Below are 20,055 nucleotides of genomic sequence, written 5' to 3' on the forward strand. Positions count from 1 at the left end.
ATCCAGTCCCCGAGGTTCTGGGTAAACCTGTTTCATGACCCAATCCCCCAACTTCAGTGTCCGGGACTGTACATTAGCATCATAGTAACGAGCAATTCTCCGCTTATTTGCGAGGTTGTGCATGTGCGCCACATCCCTTCGTTCCTCGAGCAGATCAGCATCGAGCTGTAGGCCCTCTGAGTTGGTACCCGCGTCGAAGTATTCGATCCTAGGACTCTGGATTTGCGTTTCAATGGGGAGAACTACTTCAGACCCAAAAGCCATGCAGAAAGGGGTCTCTCCAGTGGCCTCTGTCGCCGTGGTCCTGATAGCCCACAACACCTCCGGGAGTTTAGCAGCCCAAAGACCCTTGGCTTCATCGAGCTTCTTCTTCAGTATCTTCTTGATTATCTTGTTGACAGCCTCGACCTGACCGTTGGTCTGGGGGTGAGCCGGGGATGCGTAGAGGATTCTAGTACCAAGGTTCTCGGTGTAAGCCCTTAGCTCATCATTGCCAAACTGGGTGCCATTATCCGTAACTATAGTGTCCGGGACTCCAAACCTGCAATAGATGTTTTTCAACAGGAAGTTTTTCACTTTCTCCGTGGTGATAGCAACAAGGGGTTCTGCTTCTACCCACTTTGTTTGGTAGTCGACGGCTACAATGACGTATTTGAATTGTCCCACTGCTGTGGGAAGCTTACCGATCAGGTCCAGGCCCCATTGGCAGAATGGCCAAGGTGCAAGGAGGATGGAGATGGCAATGGGCGGTGCCTTTGGGACGTTTGCATACATTTGGTACTTGTGGCAAGAACTCGATATTGTTTGAGCTAGGGCTGACATGGTTAGCCAGAAGTATCCTGCCCTCAGGGTCTTGTGTGCAAGAGACCGGGCCCTTGCATGGTTACCGCATACACCAGCGTGTATGTCCTTCATTATTTTGTGACCGTCCTCTGGTGTCACACACTTCAAGTTGGGGAAGCAATGACCTCTCCTGTATAACTTTCCATTCATGATCGTGTATCGAGCCGACCTTAATTGGAGTCGCCGGGCCTCAACCTTATCGTCCGGGGCCAGAACGTCCACTATGTATTTCAAAATTGGATCCATCTAGGAGGCGGTGTGGTCTACCGTGAATATTCCTGACACCGTTTTAGAAGTGCTCGGCTTTTCTAGTATTTCGACCTTGGTAGCCCCGTAGGTAGGACTTGGAGAAGTTGCCGTAATCTTAGCAAGGGCGTCTGCCTTATCATTCTCTGCTCTCGGTATTTGGGTGATAATGTAGGAGGTAAATCTCTGAGCTAGTGCTCGGGCGAGGGCCTGGTAAGAGGACATGTGGGGCTCCTTTGCCTCGAAGTTACCGCTGACCTGGTTCACAACTAACTGGGAATCGCTGAAGATACTAAGGTGCTAGACGCCTAGTTCCCGAGTGATCTGTAGACTTGCTATGACTGCCCCGTATTCTGCGGCATTGTTGGATGCCTTGAAGGCAAACTTGAGGGCATACTCGTAGACTTGATCGTCCGGGCTGATTAGCAAGATACCGGCGCCACTTGTCTTTTTGTTAGATGCGCCATCGACATACAATCTCCAAGTGCTTGGTTGGGGTGGATCCGGGGCCGGCGGTTCAGGTGATCCCGGGGATGGATCATGAGGGGGGATCAGTTTAGAAATAAAATTTGCCGCTGCTTGGCCCTTAATAGCTGTCTGGAGTTGGTATTTGATGTCGAACTCCCCTAATTTGATGGCCCATTTAATTAATCTTCCCGATGTCTCTGGCTTTTACAAAACCTGCCTCAATGGGTGATTAGTGAAAACAATGATTGAATGTGCCTGAAAGTAGTGTCTTAGCTTCCGGCCCGATACTAGGAGGGCCAATGCTATCTTTTCAATGTCCGGGTACCTGGATTCGGCACCAGTGTATCCTTTCCCAGCGTTGTACACCAGGTACTCACAATCAGAATCTCGTCTAATCAAAGCTGAGCTTACAGCTGTAGAAGATGCCGCGAGGTATATGTAAAGCATTTCTCCGGGCACGGGTTTGTAAAGTAGCGGTACCGAGAAAGGTACAATGCTGAGGTTATGCATGGCTATGTCAGTTAGTATACCAAGCATGTCCTCGTATGACCAGGCGAACGCGGATGCGTTGGAGCGGAGGAACGAGATTAGGTTTTCCCTGATAGCCGGAGTCAACTTGGTGCCTATCTTGACAATTCTGTCCGGGAACTCCTCAGATAACACCACCACCTCCATGTCTTCCACAGCACCGGGCCGTTCTTTGTCAGAGTCGGTATCATCTTTGGGGTCTTCGTATGACAGGACCCACCTTTAAAGGAGATTTACCAAAAATTTCGGCATAACCTCCCTTAAAAATGGTTAACCCAAAAACCTGTGGAAAAACCAAAATTCACTTCTAATCATCCAACCACGACTCCTGGAGCCACCCTGCTCCCAAATTCAAACAATCATCCCAAAGCTAATATCATCGTACATAATCTCCAAAGGGTATAAGTTACTACAATCACCAAAGTTAGGTCATAGGCCTCAAATATAATACATATAAGTTGGGTCACACATCCCTTAGTAATCAGAGCATTCTAGGAATATAAATAGACAAGGAATATAGTAGGTTAACCAGGTAACCTACAGAAGGTGATGGCGGAAGCAGGTGCGGTCACTATGGCTCACACTCGTACACCGAGCAACAACACTGCAATCTGGGCATTTGAAACCGAAGGGCCCAGGGAAAAGTATATAAAAACGTTAGCGTGAGTGGACAAAAATAAATAATTGAAAGAAAAAGGGTTTTATACTTTTCCACATTTATCTCAATAAAACTCCCGATGCATGCAATAAGAAAAAAAGGACCGACTAGCCCCGCTAGTCAAGAACAACAACAAAAGAACATGGGGAAAATGGGTTCACCATACGGGAATGGAGCCCCTCAGGCTCAACCTACCCTCGACTGCCACTCACACATAGATTGTGCGAGGAGGAGAACTAATAACCTCAACTTCCATTCACACATAGATTGTGTGAGGAGGAGAATATCACCTCGACTACCACCCACGTGAGGAGGAGAAAGCTACCTCACTGCCACTCAGAAACACAAAGTAAGTGAGGAGGAGACCTATTCACATGACCCGCGTATGGTGAGGAAGGAGATCGTCCAAAGCCAGTAAATCTGTATAATTTCCCCACTTATCTCATGAAATAAGAATCCAAGTGTATAAAGACGTGACCCCGCACGCCAAGATCATCTCAAGTTCCAATATAAGTAGGGTATAAAGAAGTATAAAGTTTTGCTTCCTCAAATTCTTATTTCGTAAATCTCTTAAAAAGCTCCAAGAGCTGAATATAAGTATAAAATCAATAGTATAAATTTCCGAATCCGCATAAAACAAAATCCTCAAATCGAGCATAACGAATCTTAATTCAAAAGTTCAAACCAATAAAACATTCAATAATCCAAACCAAAATAAAATGCTCGATAAATAGTTGTTAAATCAATAACTTAAAACTTGCGGAATTTAATTTGCATGCATCAATTAAAATCAAAGGTCCACTCACAATAAGCTGTCAATCCTGACGTCGCTCGTGATTCTCCTCGTATGGAGACTCCTCTCGTCCTGTACGAATAACAATCATAAATATATATATATATATATAATCCACAGGACGGAATTTTAAATTTCACGATACTTATAATTGGAAATTCATAACATCCCTCTTCCTAAAATCCGACTCCTCAACTCTCTACAACATCCATCCTTAATGCTCCAACATTAAACTGTCATTGATGCAATACCTAGAGTGAATTCGAAAGGAATTCGGCGATCGAATTCACGATAATCAATAATTAATCATTTAAACTCAATTTGTAAATCCTCCAATTTCCACCAAACTTCATGCATTACGTTCTACAATCATTATAGGGTATATAGGATTAAAACGACAATTAAAACACAAGTCTACGCGCCACCACACGCTACCTACAGTGGCGGCGCGTGGGGACCACTCGCCGGCGGCGAACTCCTCCGATGACCACCAAATTCCGGCAACAACATCATCTCAACAGACCCAATCAACTTCTCAACTACAACATTGATCAATTTTACCTCTAAGTGGCCGAATCGAACCGGTGAAAATTTTCCAGAAAAGCTCAAGAACCCTAGAATCGGGTTCGATCGATTCCACCTCTACACGGCAAATTGAGAAGCAAGACCTTAGGCAAAATGATCTCCTGCAAAAACTGAACCTTCGATGTGAATATGGTGGCCGGAGGTGGCCGAAATGGCCGGAAATTGGCAAAATCCCCAAAACTGCAACCTTACCTTCCCGGCATGAAATCGAGCTTTTCCGGCCAAAACTCCTCAAACCCAGGTCACTGGTATCACGAGCGGGTTGAGGCGCCCCTGTGGTGACCGGTTGCACGCCGGATAGTGGCCGGAAAGTGGGGAACCGGAGGGAGGAAGAAAAAACCCGAAGGAGAAAGGGGGAGAGTCGGGGGAGAGGAGAGAGAAAGAGGGGTGGGTTTCCGGATTTGGAAACCTACCCGGGTAACTTTCCCAATTTATCCTAATTTTTACCATGAACAGTAAATTTCGTAATTCACTCATAACTTTTGTATATGAGCTCCGATTTTTACGTACCACATATGCACGCACTCGGTTTAACGTCCTCTACAACTTTCATGAAGGAAATTTTCTCAAATTATTAACTCACAAAAAGTCAATTTTTAACCACCCCCTAAACGTTAAAATTATAACCGCGAACGGTAACCATAAGGAATTCCATGCAACTGAATAACAAGGGTATATCAGATATGGGGTGTAACATCGTACCTATCCGTGAGAGGGTTAGTAGCTACGGGCAACATTTCAGACTGTCCCTTGCCTCGAGACACTGTCAAAAAATAGCACTGCCTTGCCGCAGCTTGATCACCTCAGATGGTCGCTATTCCCACTGGAGTTGGCACTTTCATCATGAGCATATGGCCTGCAATGAATGTCTTCAAAAGCCAGAGTGCCGGTCGACCCAAGATAGCATTATAGGACAAGGTATAGTCGACGACAATAAACTCTGTTTTGATGGTTGAACAGTTTGGACTTTCTCCTATCGTGATTGATAGATAATCTGACCTGAGTGGCTGGATGATATCTCCTGAAAAGCTAATGAGGGGCTCATTATCTTGTGACAGCTTGGCCCTTCCTCTGTTCAAAGCCTTGTATGCGTCGTGAAATAATACGCTAACAGAGGCTCCGGTATCTATGAGTACCCGAGACATTATGTAATGGTCCATTTGGAGCGTGATCAGGAAGGGATCATCATGGGGCATTTTTAGATCAGCTTCTTCCTCCTACAGGAATGTAACATATTTCCACCCAGTGTCGCCGTCTTGTTGGGGGCCTTGTGGAAATTGAAAACTTCCGGGTGGCCGAAACTGGAATTTCTCTTCCTCCTCTGGGGAGGTACCTCCTTCGGGCCCCCACCGTGGATCGTGAAGATCTGGCCGTACACGTCTATAGCTCATATTTCTTTAGTAGGCAGGTACCGCTGAAGTTTGCCCCTCTGAATAAGCGACTCGATCGTATTTTTTAAAGCCACGCAGAGGTTGGTATTGTGCCCGGCATCCTCATGATATGTAAAGAACCTTCCGGTGTCCTGCTGGGTAAGTTTACTCTTCGGGAACTTCCTTGGTGGTGGTCCAGGTATCTCATCCTTGTTCTCGTTCCATATAGTTTCATACGAAGCTTTGAGGATAGTGAACACCTCATACCGGGGTGGTGGTGGTGGTGGTGGTGTTGGCGGGGCCTGCTGTGCCCTTTCTTCCCGGCGAGGCAGATTGGTAATGTAACCGTTAGACCTAGACGAGGACTCTTTGCTTCTCTTGCTCGAAGTATGGGGTGATCGATGCTGATTATGGACCCACTCCCTCTTTCGTGGCTCATCCCTGACCACTGGGGCCGGGCTAGAGACCTTTAGCTCTGGTCTGACGTTATCCCTATATGTTTTGAATTCGGCTTGAACGTGCCTGATGGCCGTAGCCATCAGCTTGTCGTAGCTAACCGGGGGGTGATGGTTGATCCCGTAGAGAAACTCTCCGCGTCTTAAGACCCTCCTAAAAGCCAGCTCAGCCAGTTCTTTGTTAAGGTCCCAGCACTTAGCGGTAGCCGCCTGCCATCGGTTGACGAAGGACTTTAAGGTCTCATTTTCTCCCTGTTGAATCTTTAGCAGCCCCTTCGAGGTATGTATCCCATCCGTACGTAAGATGAATCGAGCTACGAACTTGTCCGCGAGCTCCTTAAAATTCCCTACAGAACCAGCTGGCAGTTCGTAGAATCAACCCAAAGCTTCCCCTGATAATGTCTCCTGGAACATATTACAACACACCTCATCCATGTATCCCTTGGAGCTTGTTTGTGAGCGTAAAGCCTGTAGGTGCTGGTACGAGTCCCTAATTCCCATATAGTCAATCTTTAGTGGCTTTGATATGTCCGCTCGAATGGCGCCTCTAACTTGCTGGGTGAAAGGACCCGGACGGTCCTCGTAAGTGGTCAAGGGTCACCAGGTGTCTCTATTCTCTGCTGCCTCTACCCTTGCCTGAAGCGCATGCAAGGAGTTGCTCATTTGTAAGAGTAACGCCTTGTTTGGATCAGTTACCGGTGGGTTACTTTGAACTGGTTGTGGCAATGGTGGTGGTGGCAAATGCCTCAGGCTCTCTGGGAACAAGTCTACCAATACCTGAATCATCCGGCGACCGCCTTCCGTAGACAGGGTTGGAGTAAGGCCGGTGCCTCCCGTTACCGGGGCAGCGTTTACATCTGTTGCTACCTAGGATGCTCTAGCTTGGGCTTGGGTGAGTGCCTCATTATGCTGGTGCCTTCTATCTAGTGCTTGGGCCAGCGCAGTGTTTTCATCCTCCAGCTCCTGCAGTCTCTGTTGCGAAAGGAGGTTTGTTTCCCTATCGATTCTTTGTTGTTCCCGATCGATCCTGGCTTGTTCCCGGAATCTCTGCCCTCATGGACTCCAATTCCGATACCGGGGCCACTTGGTCTTGGATGCTCGGTGGGGTCATCTGTGCTCTACTGGTTCAAGAATCCAAGACCATGCGCCTCTCCTCCGACACTTGGTGTCCCTGCTGATGAAGTATCCCGAGAGAATATCAGTGCCCGGGCCTGCCGTTTCTTCTGGCTCGGTCATGATTCTCCCTTATCTGGCGTTCCAATGTTTCTGGTGGCTTTCTCCGAGTACCTCACACAGAATGCTATACCGCCTGGGGTACCAATCCAACTCCTAGATCCTGAATCAAGAACACAACGTTAGAGGGGTAAACAGTCTGGGCCTCTCTGATGCTTGGGTGAGAAACTAATATATATGTAGATCTAACAAATAGTAGATAAATGAGTTATTACCCGTAAAAGGTAGTTGTACTGATGCTTTAATACTTGAGCATGGGAAAGGAGTTTCCCCTATCTTCGATGTGGGACGCAGGCTGCCCTCCTGATGTCTTATCAGCCCTCTGTTATGTAATTAGATGGGTTGTGCTAGCCATGCCCCGGGCCCTGGGTGCTCGGGATGGCGTCCCTTATGTGCCCCGCCATGGTGGGTCGTGAACCCGGCCCATGGCATAGTACCTGGGAGTCCCTATGGGCCCCAGCCGATAGTGCCAAACCTAGTGAAGACTTCCCTAGTATGTACAGAAATAATATGAACTCGATCGACTACGGTAAAAAAATGAATTTAAGTATAAAATGAATTTCTTGGTTTTAATACATGTGAACTATAGTTGGTATTAGTGGTCATTCCTGCGTGAATGACTACGTATATATATTTACGTGGAATATATATATATATATATATATATTGAATGGCGTGACATTGGTGAAGTAATGATTGAGAGTTGATTGAATTGTTATTTCGAGCATTTCTCTTACGAGCATACAATTATCATGATGTGTTGATTATTGTGTAAAAATGTGTTTTGCTTGAGGAAAGTATTTGAGTTAAGTGGACTTTCAAATGTTTGGCTGAGTATCGTTTATCACATTGGTAATCGAGGCAAGTATTATCGTAAGGCTGAACCTCGGCCGAGGTGACAGGTTACGATTCAATTAGAGCTCTAGTCTGTCTGCCAATGTACTTCTTGGGGAATAACTTTGAGTTATTGTGTGTCTTTGAGTACAATGTACTTCTTAGGGAATAACTTTGAGTTATTTTGTGCCTTTGAGTACAATGTACTTCTTGGGGAATAACTTTGTGTTATTGTGTGCCCTTGAGTACAATATACTTCTTTGGGGATAATTTTGAGTTATCGCGGGCCCATGGGTATATTTGTTTGGGTAAATTTCGCAAATAGTACACCAAGTAAAGGCCACTAATAATTCTTATACACAAAGTTTCAAACCAAACATTTCGATACACGAAATCTGAAACTCGACCCACTATCAGTACACGACGTCAATTTTTGACAACAAAATATCCATTATGCCCTCAGTTTTTTTTTTTTAATAATTTTTTTTCTGTTATTTTTTTTTCCTTCGTTTCTTCTTCCTTCTTCCGGGCTCACTCCCTCGCTTCCTGATATGAGCATTTTAATGCGACGTTTTAACTGTTATTTCCTCATATTTACTTAGTTATTTCCTTAAATAAATCCGTCTTGATTAGGAAAGTTTCTATTTTTAGTAATTTTAATAAAAGTTTCTATTTTCTAGGTACATTGGAATAAATGGAGAAGAAATTAGCTGAAATGAAGAAATTGAGTTTTCCTGGTCCAACTAGGAATCCCAGTCAATGCAAGAATCCTGATGAGGCTAGGAAATCTGAAGGCATTAGGAGACAACATGATGACGTGGGAGATATTTTGGGAGATTAAATCTGATTTTTGCATGGAAAATCAAGGAGATTACATGGAGAATATCAAGGGAGAATTTCAAGGAAGAAAAGGTTCAAAACAAGTCCAGATTCGTTCCTCAATTCCCTCAAGATATGTTGGCTGAAATTAGAGAATAAAATCTGCAATTTTCATGTGAAAATCAAGAGGAAATCAGGGGGAGGACATTAAGGATAAAGCCATGGAGAGAATTAAGGGAAGAAAGGTCCAAAATGCATCCAGATACATTGTCTAGGTTCATGCCTAGATATTTGGCCGAAAATTAAGAGAAAAATCAGAAATAATCTTGGGAAAATCAGCAACAATATATTAGGGATTGATTTTGGAGCTTCCTGATTGGTTGAATGACATGGCAGAGCTGACGTGGCATTAATTCATTGGTTGGAGCTGTGTGGTGCAACCAGAAAATTCCTTGGAAATTAAATTCATGAAGCCTTGCCTTCCCCTATATATACCCTCCTCTCTAGACGTTTTACACACACCATCACACAACAACACCATCAAACAGAAGAACAACACCACAACACCTCTTCATTCAGAAAAATTCTCTCCATTCTCTAGTTGCAAAGCTCTGCGTTTTCAAGCAAGGAGAGGAAGAAGAAGAATGAGCCGTGAAGATCATATCCTCCATCATCCACCTTGAAGGCTTGCTTCCAAGATTCAAGATCCAACCATCTAGCTCTCCATCTCCATCTCCACTCACGGTGTAATTCGTTCCTTTTCCTTGTAACCTTTTTGGTTTCCTTGTTTGATTTCGTATGAACTTGTTTCTAGTTAACAATAATGTTTAGGGCAAAGTTTAAGCCCAATTTCTATGTTTAAATAAAGTTTTCGAATTCTATAATTGAGATTCTAAGTTGCTTATGTGAGTTTGTTCGATTAAATTTGCTTTACAGAAAACTTTTATATGTTTATCTTATTTGGGTCGACACTTATAGGATTTGCATGTAATTGGTGCTAGGTTTAAGAACATGAATCAACTTTTTGCTTTGTGTAACTTGAATCAAAAGGAGTAAAGGTTCTGGACAAGAATCGAATTTAATTGAAGAGGATTGCAATTAGGTGGACTTTTCCATAACTAAGTTGTACACTTGAGTTGATAGCCTTTCTCTATGTGTAATGCGTTAAACATGTTATGATTAACTAGCTTTCTAGTGCTTGAATGCATGTTTGATAGGATTGATCTAGGTGCTTTCGCTTAGGTTAATTAGCATTGAAAAGTAAAATATGGGAAATCATTTGCTTTCGAATGTTTCACATGATCAACTCCTTTCTCATGACTTAGATGAACAATTATAGGGTTTGAATCGAATTTGATTACATGGAATTGGTTTTGATCTTTGTTCCTTGCGTTCCACCCTTGTATATATGTTTTTACGTTTTCTTTATTTGATTTACTTTAACTTTTGATTTTATAATTCTTAAACCCCCCTTTTATTTCGTTATTTGTATATATTCTTTTTGTAAATAATACTTTTTACTTTTACTAATTAATTAATTATTTTTGCAATTACAGGTGTACCCTCAATCCCCGGAATAGAACGATCCCTATTTGCTTATACTACTAACGATATTTTCAGGGTTAAATTATGCGCTTACTTTGAGCGTATCACTTCCAACGCCGCCTTCCTCACCTCGCATAATAGAAAGAAAAAAAATGACTCGAGTCATTTATAAACGAAGGAAAAAAAAATAACAGAAAAAAAAATTATTAAAAAAAAAAGAACTGAGGGCATAATGGACATTTTGGTGTCAAAAATTGATGTCGTGTACTGATAGTAGGTCGAGTTTCAGATTTCGTGTACCGAAATGTTTGGTTTGAAACTTTGTGTATAAGAATTATTAGTGGCCTTTACTTGGTATACTGTTTGCGAAATTTTCCCTATTTGTTTTAAAAGAGAGTGTCCGTGTCCTTTCTTTTGTCATTCATGTGAGACTTGATTTCGAATGAATTGTGGAGGTGATTTTAAATGTAATCTCCTGAACTAAGTTATATGCAGGGATTACTGCCTTTTGAATTGTTTGTTTTAATTGTAATTTCCTGAACTAAACTATATGCAGGAGTTGCTAGGATTTGAATTGTGTGATTTTAGGTGATCTCCTGAATTAATTCTCTATGCAGGGATTACTAATTTTTACCGAGTGTGGTTGTATGTTTGGTTGTGTTTTGTGGAGTTAAATGTTGTTGCTTTAATTTATCTCATGAGTTGAGAAATTATAAGCATGCGTGACGTGAGTCATTTAATTGAGTTTACTCACACGAGCTTGCAAAAGCTAACCGGGTTTGTCGTTTCAACCCGGTGCACTATTCCATGGTGTAATCCTCTCCTTTCTTGGTAGCATTTCATTCCATGGGCTGCTACTAACTGGAAGGGTAAATCTTTATCTGTTGCAATCAAAAAGTTAGCATTGCAAGCTGCAGTTTATGCTATCTGGCGCGAAAGAAATAACCGCAAGTTCCGTAACGAAAACCTCCCTTCTGCTGTTGTGTTCAAGGCAATTGTGGAGTCCATACGGTTATGCTTATTGTCTTGGAAGATCCCTCCTTCTCCTTCTAACAGCTATATTATTCATGAATGGTGACTCCCTTCTTAATGGGGCCATCTCTGGGATGTATAGCTGATAGGTTGTTTGTCTTAGTTTCTCTTTGTTTTTATGTTCCCTCTTTGCTGAGGTTGTTAGCTTTTTTAGCTACCGTTCCTTGTTGCTTGTTTGGCTTTGTTTAAAGCCAGGTTTCTTCTATATATTCTTTCATTTACCAAAAAAAATAAAAATAAACACTGGATAGTTTATTGCTAAACCCTTCAAGATGATGACGCATGTTACAAAGGTTTAATTTGCCCGTTTAATCCATTAGAAACCCTAATATGTTATTACCCGAGTAATTATGGATTTTGTAACCGAGGTGTCGCCTCGGTTAATCCGGGGAGTAAGTGTATTCGTGGGACACGTGTACGGATGGTGCGTAATGTCGTTTTTTAGCGGACATCCTAGAATTCTTTGACATTGACATAAAAGGGGGGCAACTTAGCTAGATTTGACACTTTGCAAAAACTTCAAACCTGAGTCGTCGTCTTCAAGCTCTTCTCGTCTGCGATTTGTGAAGAGAACTACCATGACTCTATGGAGTTATCGAACCTGGGGGATGAAATCTTTACCGGTAAAGACAAGCGCTCCCGATCAGACCAGAGTTTGTGTTGAGGTTGGTATCTCGAATCCCATTCCTGTTTCATTGGATCTGTGTTGTTTACTGACAGTTTCTGGGTTTTGTTGTTTTTGTTTTGGGGTACGATCTGTTCTCCCCCGGTGTGTTCTGAGGGTGTAAAGTGAGGTTTGGGGGTATGTTTATGGTGTTTGGCAGAGAGTTGGTGTTTATGGATTTGGTAGATGGTCGAATCTTGGTTGAGTGTGCATTTTGTTCTTGTTTTGGGATTTTCTGGGTAATTGTTCTTGAGGTTCTTTGATGCAACTGATATAGGGATAGGTTAGATTTTGTGTGAACTGACTGATTTGGGTTTTAGGGTTTGGGATGGCTAATGTCGTAGAAATTTCAAGCAGTGAGGACTCTGGGTCTGACGTGTCGTTCAGCATGGCAGATAGAATTTTTATTGACTCGTTGCGTCCGTCTGCCCGTGCAGGAACCTCACTGCCAGAACCGTTAGAGATCGAGCCGCTACAAACCATACCCTCGGAAGTAGCTATGGGTCGTGCTTAGCATCCAGAGAGTTCTAGGGCAGGGGAGGCTACCGCTGCCCAAAATAGGCATGACGAGCGGCTAGCAAGTAACAGCGCTGCCAGTGGCTCCGCTGACGGGGGAGAGGTGGCGGGGGAGGATACCGAGTCAGCGTGGGTCCTTCTCGATGGCACCTATGTTAACGAGGCGGGAGGGTGGATGACTGTTGTCGCCGTCAACAGGTTGAAACGGATGTACCGGTTGCCAGGGGTGGTTACGCTGCGTCTGCCGACGGTGGACGAGAAGGCCTTGATTCTTCCAGCGGGGTTTGCCGTCGTGCACGAGGCGATCTTCCTCCAAGGAGTGACATTCCCGCTACTGCCAAACCTCCAAATCCTGATGTGCGAGTTTGGCCTCGCCTTTGGGCAAATCTGCCCCAACATGTGGCAGTTGATGATAGAGCTGAACTCGCTATGGCGCTTGTCCCGCTGCGAGGGGCCAACTGTGGCGGAGGTGCTACACTTCTACGAGCTAGTGTATGTGAAGCGCCAAGGTTATAGAGGGCAGGTGAACTTGAGCCGCCGCCAGGGGGTGCCCAAGCTGATCGAGAACCTAAAGGACTCTATGTCCTACTGGCGGGGTACCTTCTGTGTTGCCACAGCCGGATGGGAATACCAAGCAGGGTCCAACGAGTGGGAGCAGACGTTTAGGATTAAGTCAGAGTTTCAGCCTATCCGAGGTTGTTTGTAAGTCTCCGCTGACCAGAGTTGACGATTTTTCTTGTGGTAGTCCTTTTGTAGTTTGCACTAACGGTTACCTCTTCTTTTTTTGTAGCCGGCCTGCGCTATAACCTGACTCGTGAAGAGGAGTGTCGTGTGGCATGTATCAGAGGCTGTTGGCATAATCGCAACCTGTTGGATCTTCATCTCCTAACTGGTTGGGAGTTGTTGGTAGAACAACAATTGACGCGTGGCATTGGTAAGCAATCTCCGCCATACTGTGTCCGTTCAGTTTGTCTCAGTCTAAGTCATTTCATTTTTTCTGTAGAATCTCTGCCGGGTAACAAAGCAAGTCACGACGCCTTCACCAAAGCCATGGATCGTGCTGAAATCAACAACTTCTTGGAGAGTATGTATGCCTCCGGGCTGGCGGCTCAGCAGACAGTCGTGAATCCGGACACATTGGCGCTAAGCCAGTCCGAAGTCCCCGTGGTGCTACCTATGCCGCACCACTCTCATCTTGGTAGCGATGGCTCGCTCGTCATTTAGGCTAGTGGGGCTGTCGGCGGAAGTAAAGGTCCTTTTGCAGGCGTGCCACTGAAAGAGAGGGTGCCTGTCAACCGGCGTGGGGCACACAAGGAGAGAACGGTGCCGCCGGCGGAGACTGTCACCACCACGGGGTTGGAGCCACCGCCAAAGGGCTCACGGCCCGCTCCTGTTGAAAACACAAGGGTGCTTCAGCGGAGGCGCCGCCAAAATGACCCCGCTGACGAGGAAGAACGGGACGAAGTGGAGACTATCGGGGCCCGCCAGCAGAAGAAGGCTCGACAGGCTCCTTCCAAGGTGCCGGTGGTTGCTGAGAGGGAGGTGCCACCAAGCGATTTGGACTCGTTCTCCGCATACGCCGAGTTCATGACCAACGATGAGCGGGAATTCCTTTATCACCTCTGCGAGTGGCTCGGGTTTGGCAGCCTATCGGGGATCTCGCGGCCAACCGCCGTTGACCAGTCGCCATTCAGTTCGGCCTTAGGTCATCTGTCGGTTGGATTGCACGAGGTGTTCCTGGCGGCGTCGAAACAGCCCCGGGTTGAGCAAGAGCTCAGGGAAGAGATCCAGGGTCTCCAGAGAGAGTTGGGGGAGGCTAAGGACAGGCTAGCGGACATAGAGCGGCGCCTGACCAAGGTGGATTGCGATGCTGCGGATGCTCACTGCAAGCTGGCGGTCGCCGTCGACCGAGACTTGGAGCGGAATAACTACGTCTGCAAGCTGGAGCAAGACATATCCCAGCTGAAGGATCGGCTGGCTGCCAAGGATAATAAGGTTGAGATCCTACAGAGGGAGTCTGCGGCCAGACTTATCGAGGTGAAGCGGTTAGATGGTGAGGTCGCCCTTTTGGGAGCTGAAGGGAGCCGTGCTGCGGCTGCCGCTATGGAGGCATTCAAGCAATCGACGGACTATAAGAAGGCGTTGACGGAGGCGGCGAAGGCTGGTGCCGTCGCCAATGTGGAAATGTTGAAGCAAAAGGGCACTATCGACGGGTGAAGGCATCCCAGCCCAACTTGCCGCCAGCTCAGAATGTCCTATTGGCGAAGGGTGGTCCTCATCCAAGCTGAAGGCGCCCGCTCAGGGAGCGGAGAAAGTGGCGCACGTCCGGTGGATGATTCCCAGCGGACTCCTCCTCCTACTCAGTCGGAGGTGTCCCGTGCTGGTTTCCTGGCGGCCCATACCCGGGCAGATGGTACAATAGAGACTCCCAGTCCCACCGCTCAAGGGTCTGACCAAACAAGCCACCTACATCCGCCGTCGCATGTCGAAGGTGAAGACGCTGATGGCAGTCGTGCCAATCCATGAAATTGGTGTTGAGCGCCCCCCCCCTTTTTTTGTAGCCACTGAGGCGTAATTTTTGATGTAATGAATACTTTTGGGTGGAGAGTCCCAGCCCTACATATATGAAATGATATTTCGAAATTTTGTTGTGTTTGTCATGATATGCCTGTACCGCTAGAGTTTTGACTTGAGTTTTCTTTTGTCAATCAATGAAACATTAAAGGAATTAAGATTGGTCCAAGTGCACAGTGTAGCGGACGTGGTCCGCTGACTATTGCTGGCATTGCCAGTTGCTCTTTGTGCTAGACTTGGTAACAATGGTTTGAATAATTCCTCGTTTCATTGATAGCTGACTGATCAGCGTTTACAAAAGTGGGGTAGTACCCGTTGGGTAGCTTCCCTTAGCTAAATATTGAACAAAAATTTAGCTAAGTCAAGATGCTCTTGGGTAGCGGTATGACTATTTGTAGTAATACCGAAGGAGTTCGGTATTCCAAGGGTGGGTCGTTGTGACGCCATCCTTGTCCATTAAGTAGAAGGTGCCTGGGCTAACGACTTCCACAATTTTGTATGGACCTTCCCAAGTTGGGCGGAGTTTTGTTGGCGGTGGAATTACTTCCTTCATTACCCAGTCCCCCAATTCAAGGTTCCGGGCTTTGACCCTGGTGTTGTAGAAACGCTATATCCGTTGCTTGTTTTGCAGATTGTGCAAATGGGCCTTGTATCGTTTTTCCTCTAGGAGGTCTTTGTTGAGGTTGACGCTGTCGCCGTTGGTCTCGGGGTAGTAGCCTTCGACCCTAGCGGTAGGTTGAGTTACCTCGATAAGTAGGACAGCCTCAGTTCCGAACATCATATAAAAGGGGGTTTCGCCAGTGGCGGAAGTTCGGGTAGTCCTGATGGCCCATAGAACTTCAGGAAGTTTCTCCGCCCATAAACCCTTGGCGTTGTCGAGCTTCTTTTTTAGCAGCTTCTTAATTATCTTATTTGCTGCTTCGACCTGGCCGTTGGTTTGGGGGTGAGCGACAGACGCAACACTCATTTTGGTGCCCAGGCTGGCGGTGAAAGATATGAGTTCCTTGTTGTTGAACTGTGTGCCGTTGTCTGTAATGATTGTATGTGGGACGCCATAGCGGCAGTAGATGTTCTTCCAGAGGAAGTGGATTACCTTGGCAGTAGTTATTGCCGTCAGTGGCTCTGCCTCTATCCACTTGCTGTTGTAGTCGATAGCAACAATGATGTACTTGAACTGGCCTTTGGCGGTTTGGAATTTTCCCATCAAGTCCAGGCCCCATGTTGAGTGAACCCATGGACCGATGATGATTGACAGTGGTTCCGCCGGTGCATGTGGGAGATCAGCATATTGTTGGCATTTGTGGCAAGATCTCGATATCCGTCGGGCGTCATCACCGAGTGTAGGCCAAAAGTAGCCTTGTCGCATTGTGCAATTGGCCAAGGATCTGGCTCCTGAGTGGTTTCCACATTCTCCGCCGTGTATCCTTGCCAGCACGACCTTTCCCTCTTCTGGGGTTAAACAGCGGAGGTTGGGTTGGGTGAATCCCTGGCGGTAAAGCTTGCCATTCTGGATGTTGTAGCGGGTTGCTCTTCGCTGCAGTTGTCGCGCTTTGACTTTGTCCTCTGGCAATGTCCCGTTGCGCTTGTACTCGATAATCTCGTCCATCCAGCTGGGATTGACCTCAATGTTGAAGATCTCCGCTAGGGTTTTTGTAATACTTGGCCTGTCAAGACACTCAACTCTTGTGTCCGCTGGACTTTGATGTGGCTGAGCGGTTGCCAGTCTCGCCAGTGAATCAGCCTTGGCGTTCTTTTCCCTGGGGATCTGTGTGATGGTGTGGAATTTGAATTTTTTTAGTAGTGTCTTGACGTACCCTAAGTATGTCGCCAACTGTTGGTCCTTGGCTTGGAAGCTGTAGTTGACCTGGTTAACGACTAATTGAGAGTCGCTGAAGATGTTAACGCTATCAGCCCCCGAGTCGACGGCGAGGAGTAGGCCAGCGATGAGTGCTTCATATTCCGCCATGTTGTTTGAAGCTTTGAAGTTGAATTTCAACGCGTACTCCGCGTTCAGCCCCCCTGGTCCTGATAAGATGACTCCGGCGCCACTGGCCTTGGCGTTAGCGGAGCCGTCCACATCCAGGTTCCAGTCTGACTGCTGGGGAGCCGGCTCTTTAGTGGTCACCATTTCTGTCCCGGGTTCTGTCTCCCTACCGGGTTTGAGTTGACACTCGGTGAGTTCAGCAATGAAGTCTGCCACCGCCTCGCCCTTCACGGCGGTTCTTGGTTTGTAATCAATGTCGAACTCGCTGAGCTCAATGGCCCACTTGCTGAGGCGCCTTGAGTGTTCAGGGTTCTGCATTACCTGTCTCAGCGATTGATTGGTTAATACATGGATTGTGTGGACCTGAAAGTACTGGCGAAGGCGTCTGGCAGCAACGATGAGTGCGAGAGCGAGTTGCTCTAAAGGAGGGTATCTTGTTTCTGCTCCGTTCATGCCTCTGCCGACGTAGAACACTGGGAGTTCCTCCTGGCCCTCACACCGGACAATGGCGCAGCTTACTGCTGATACTGATACCGCTAGGTATATGTACAATGTTTCTCCTTGCACAGGAATGGAAAGGAGTGGGACTGCCGCCAGGTATTCTTTCAAGCCCTGGAACGCCGCCTGACACTCTGGGTTCCAGTTGATGACCTTCTTGTGAGTCGTTTTGAGGACTTTGAAAAATGGGGCACACTTGTCAGTGAGTCTGGAGATGAATCGAGAAAGGGCGGTTAACTTGCCCTGGAGGCTCTAGACGTGTATCTTCCACTCAGGGTCCTTCATGTCGAGGATGGCTTGTACCTTCTCCGGGTTAGCCTCGATGCCTCGTTCGCTGACGATATAACCCAGAAACTTGCTGGCGGTGACGCCAAAGAAACATTTTTCTGGGTTGAGGCGCATACCATAGGCCAAGAGAAATTATATTAAATAGGAAATGTCCATTCTGCCCTCCTTTAGGGTTTAAAAATCTGAAGTGTGGGCCCCCTTGTCGGCTCCAACTCAGCAGCTAACGTCATTTTTGGACCCGGATTCAAATTTTGGACTTGGGTGATATTGTTTGAGAGTACAAGGACCAATCTGATTAAAAAAAAAGTTTAAGGACCAGTCTAATTTTAGGCCTAAAGTTCAAGGGAGTAAACTGAATTTAATCATTTTTTATAATTATAAAGTCTTTCCTTTGACATAATCAGGTGGACAAGTTTCTTAGATGACTTTTTATGATATGACTACGATATATCAAAACATGCATGATGCATTAAGTTACAAATCAGTAATAAACCTCAAATATTGAAGTAAGAAGTTTTTCTCTAGAATAGACCACACATACACACGCACACACATCTCTAGAATGGGCCATACACACACACACACACACACACATGCGCGTGCGCGCACACACATGTTGCAAGTATTAAATCAAATGGAGGCCTAATAGAAATGGTTGAGTCACATGCGTAATTTACTTATCCAAACAAGGTTTGAGCTAGGGGTCATCATCTGGCCCTTAGGCTATAAACCCATTTCAAGCCTGCCCGGCCCTTGCATTGGGGAGGGTCAGCCTTAATGGGTAGGTAAAGCTTAACATATTAAAGCCTTGGCTTAACCCGGCCTGACCCTAAATTTTGGTAACTTTGACTAGGCTCGGCCTTGCCCGACCATAAGCCTTAAAATTTAGGGTAGGGTCGGCCCTATCCCGGCCCATGATGATCTCAAAACTTTGAGCTTTGTTGGCCACCCATGGATTTTTTTTTAATTGAATTTTAGGTGGAGTAAAATTCATCACATGACAAACTAGGAAATGGGAATCGCTGTATATATGTGAAAAGTTTAGGAATATTTCATAAAATATCGCAAAATTTTAGATTTCTCAAGATTTCTGGAAATATCGATTACATGAGACTAAATTAAGTTGGTAAGCTATGAAAGTATCATTACCTCAAAACAGCAAAAATTTTCCCAAATTTTGAATTTTTCGGTCCTTATCTCATATTATCCCCCACCCAAAACATCTGGGGATGAATCATCCATGAGCTGTTTGAGGAATATTGGGCCCGAGGAAGATTTATCTCAAACTAAATATTAACTTGATTGGTGTCACTGTATACTCTCACCTTACTTGTCTTCGAGAGTATATATTAGCGAGGAAATAGTGCAATTGATTTCCACCGATAATGAGTATGATTAGAGGCATGTGAGAGATTTCTACAAGAGAGCTCCCTTGGGAGAAACCTAGTGATAAAGTGGTCATAATCACGATTTGTGGCAAATACATTAGTATTAACTAAGAGTTCATTAATTGTTTTCTTCAATTGCCCGCACTCTCGGATGAAGTACTATGAAAATCGTTATTAAGGGTCATTTAGACGGGAAAAGATTAAAACCTTCACTTTTTACTTTCATTTCTAACTTTTAGGAGCTTTGAATTTGACCTTTTCTTTTTGGTCCACTTTTCGAGAAAAGTTCCTTCATGCAAGATGTTAAATTCTGAAGTTGAGCACGTTAAACCGAATCCGTTGACATGCGACATGCAAAAATTGAAGTTTGTATGAAGAAGTTATGATCTGAAAAGGAAAAATTACTATTTCAGGAAACCTACGATAAATAGCGGTTTCATCTTTCTATTTCTCTCAGCACGACCCGGTTCAGGACCCAACTGTTAGGTCCATAATTACATAGTAATTATTCTTTTAATCTTGCACTTTTGTTTAATTTTTGTGTTTATTTATATATATTTATTTATTTTTCATTATCATGCTAAGAAATGATAGAGAAGCTTGAAAATTCACTAAAAAGTCAACCTTAGCACCTTTTCGTACTGTGGCTAGGAGAACCGAGTTAGACAAGGAAGGATGGGTGGTAGCCTAACCAAAAGAATTCCAAATGAACTGAAATTTTACAGAGACATTCT

The 20,055-nt window shown here is 45.3% G+C and overlaps 1 protein-coding gene across 1 annotated transcript; it reads right to left on the bottom strand.

The window, feature by feature from the left end:
- Positions 1-5,508: 5,508 nt before the first annotated feature.
- Positions 5,509-11,989, bottom strand: LOC112177966. The gene is made up of 2 exons (XM_024316196.1): positions 11,935-11,989; positions 5,509-6,293 (listed from the first exon to the last, which is right to left on the bottom strand). The coding sequence occupies exons 1-2, from the start codon at positions 11,987-11,989 to the stop codon at positions 5,509-5,511; spliced, it is 840 nt and encodes a 279-aa protein (XP_024171964.1).
- Positions 11,990-20,055: the final 8,066 nt, after the last annotated feature.

Source organism: Rosa chinensis, chromosome 7 (genome assembly GCF_002994745.2).
Source record: "Rosa chinensis cultivar Old Blush chromosome 7, RchiOBHm-V2, whole genome shotgun sequence".
In the NCBI taxonomy this organism is placed as follows: Eukaryota; Viridiplantae; Streptophyta; class Magnoliopsida; order Rosales; family Rosaceae; genus Rosa; species Rosa chinensis.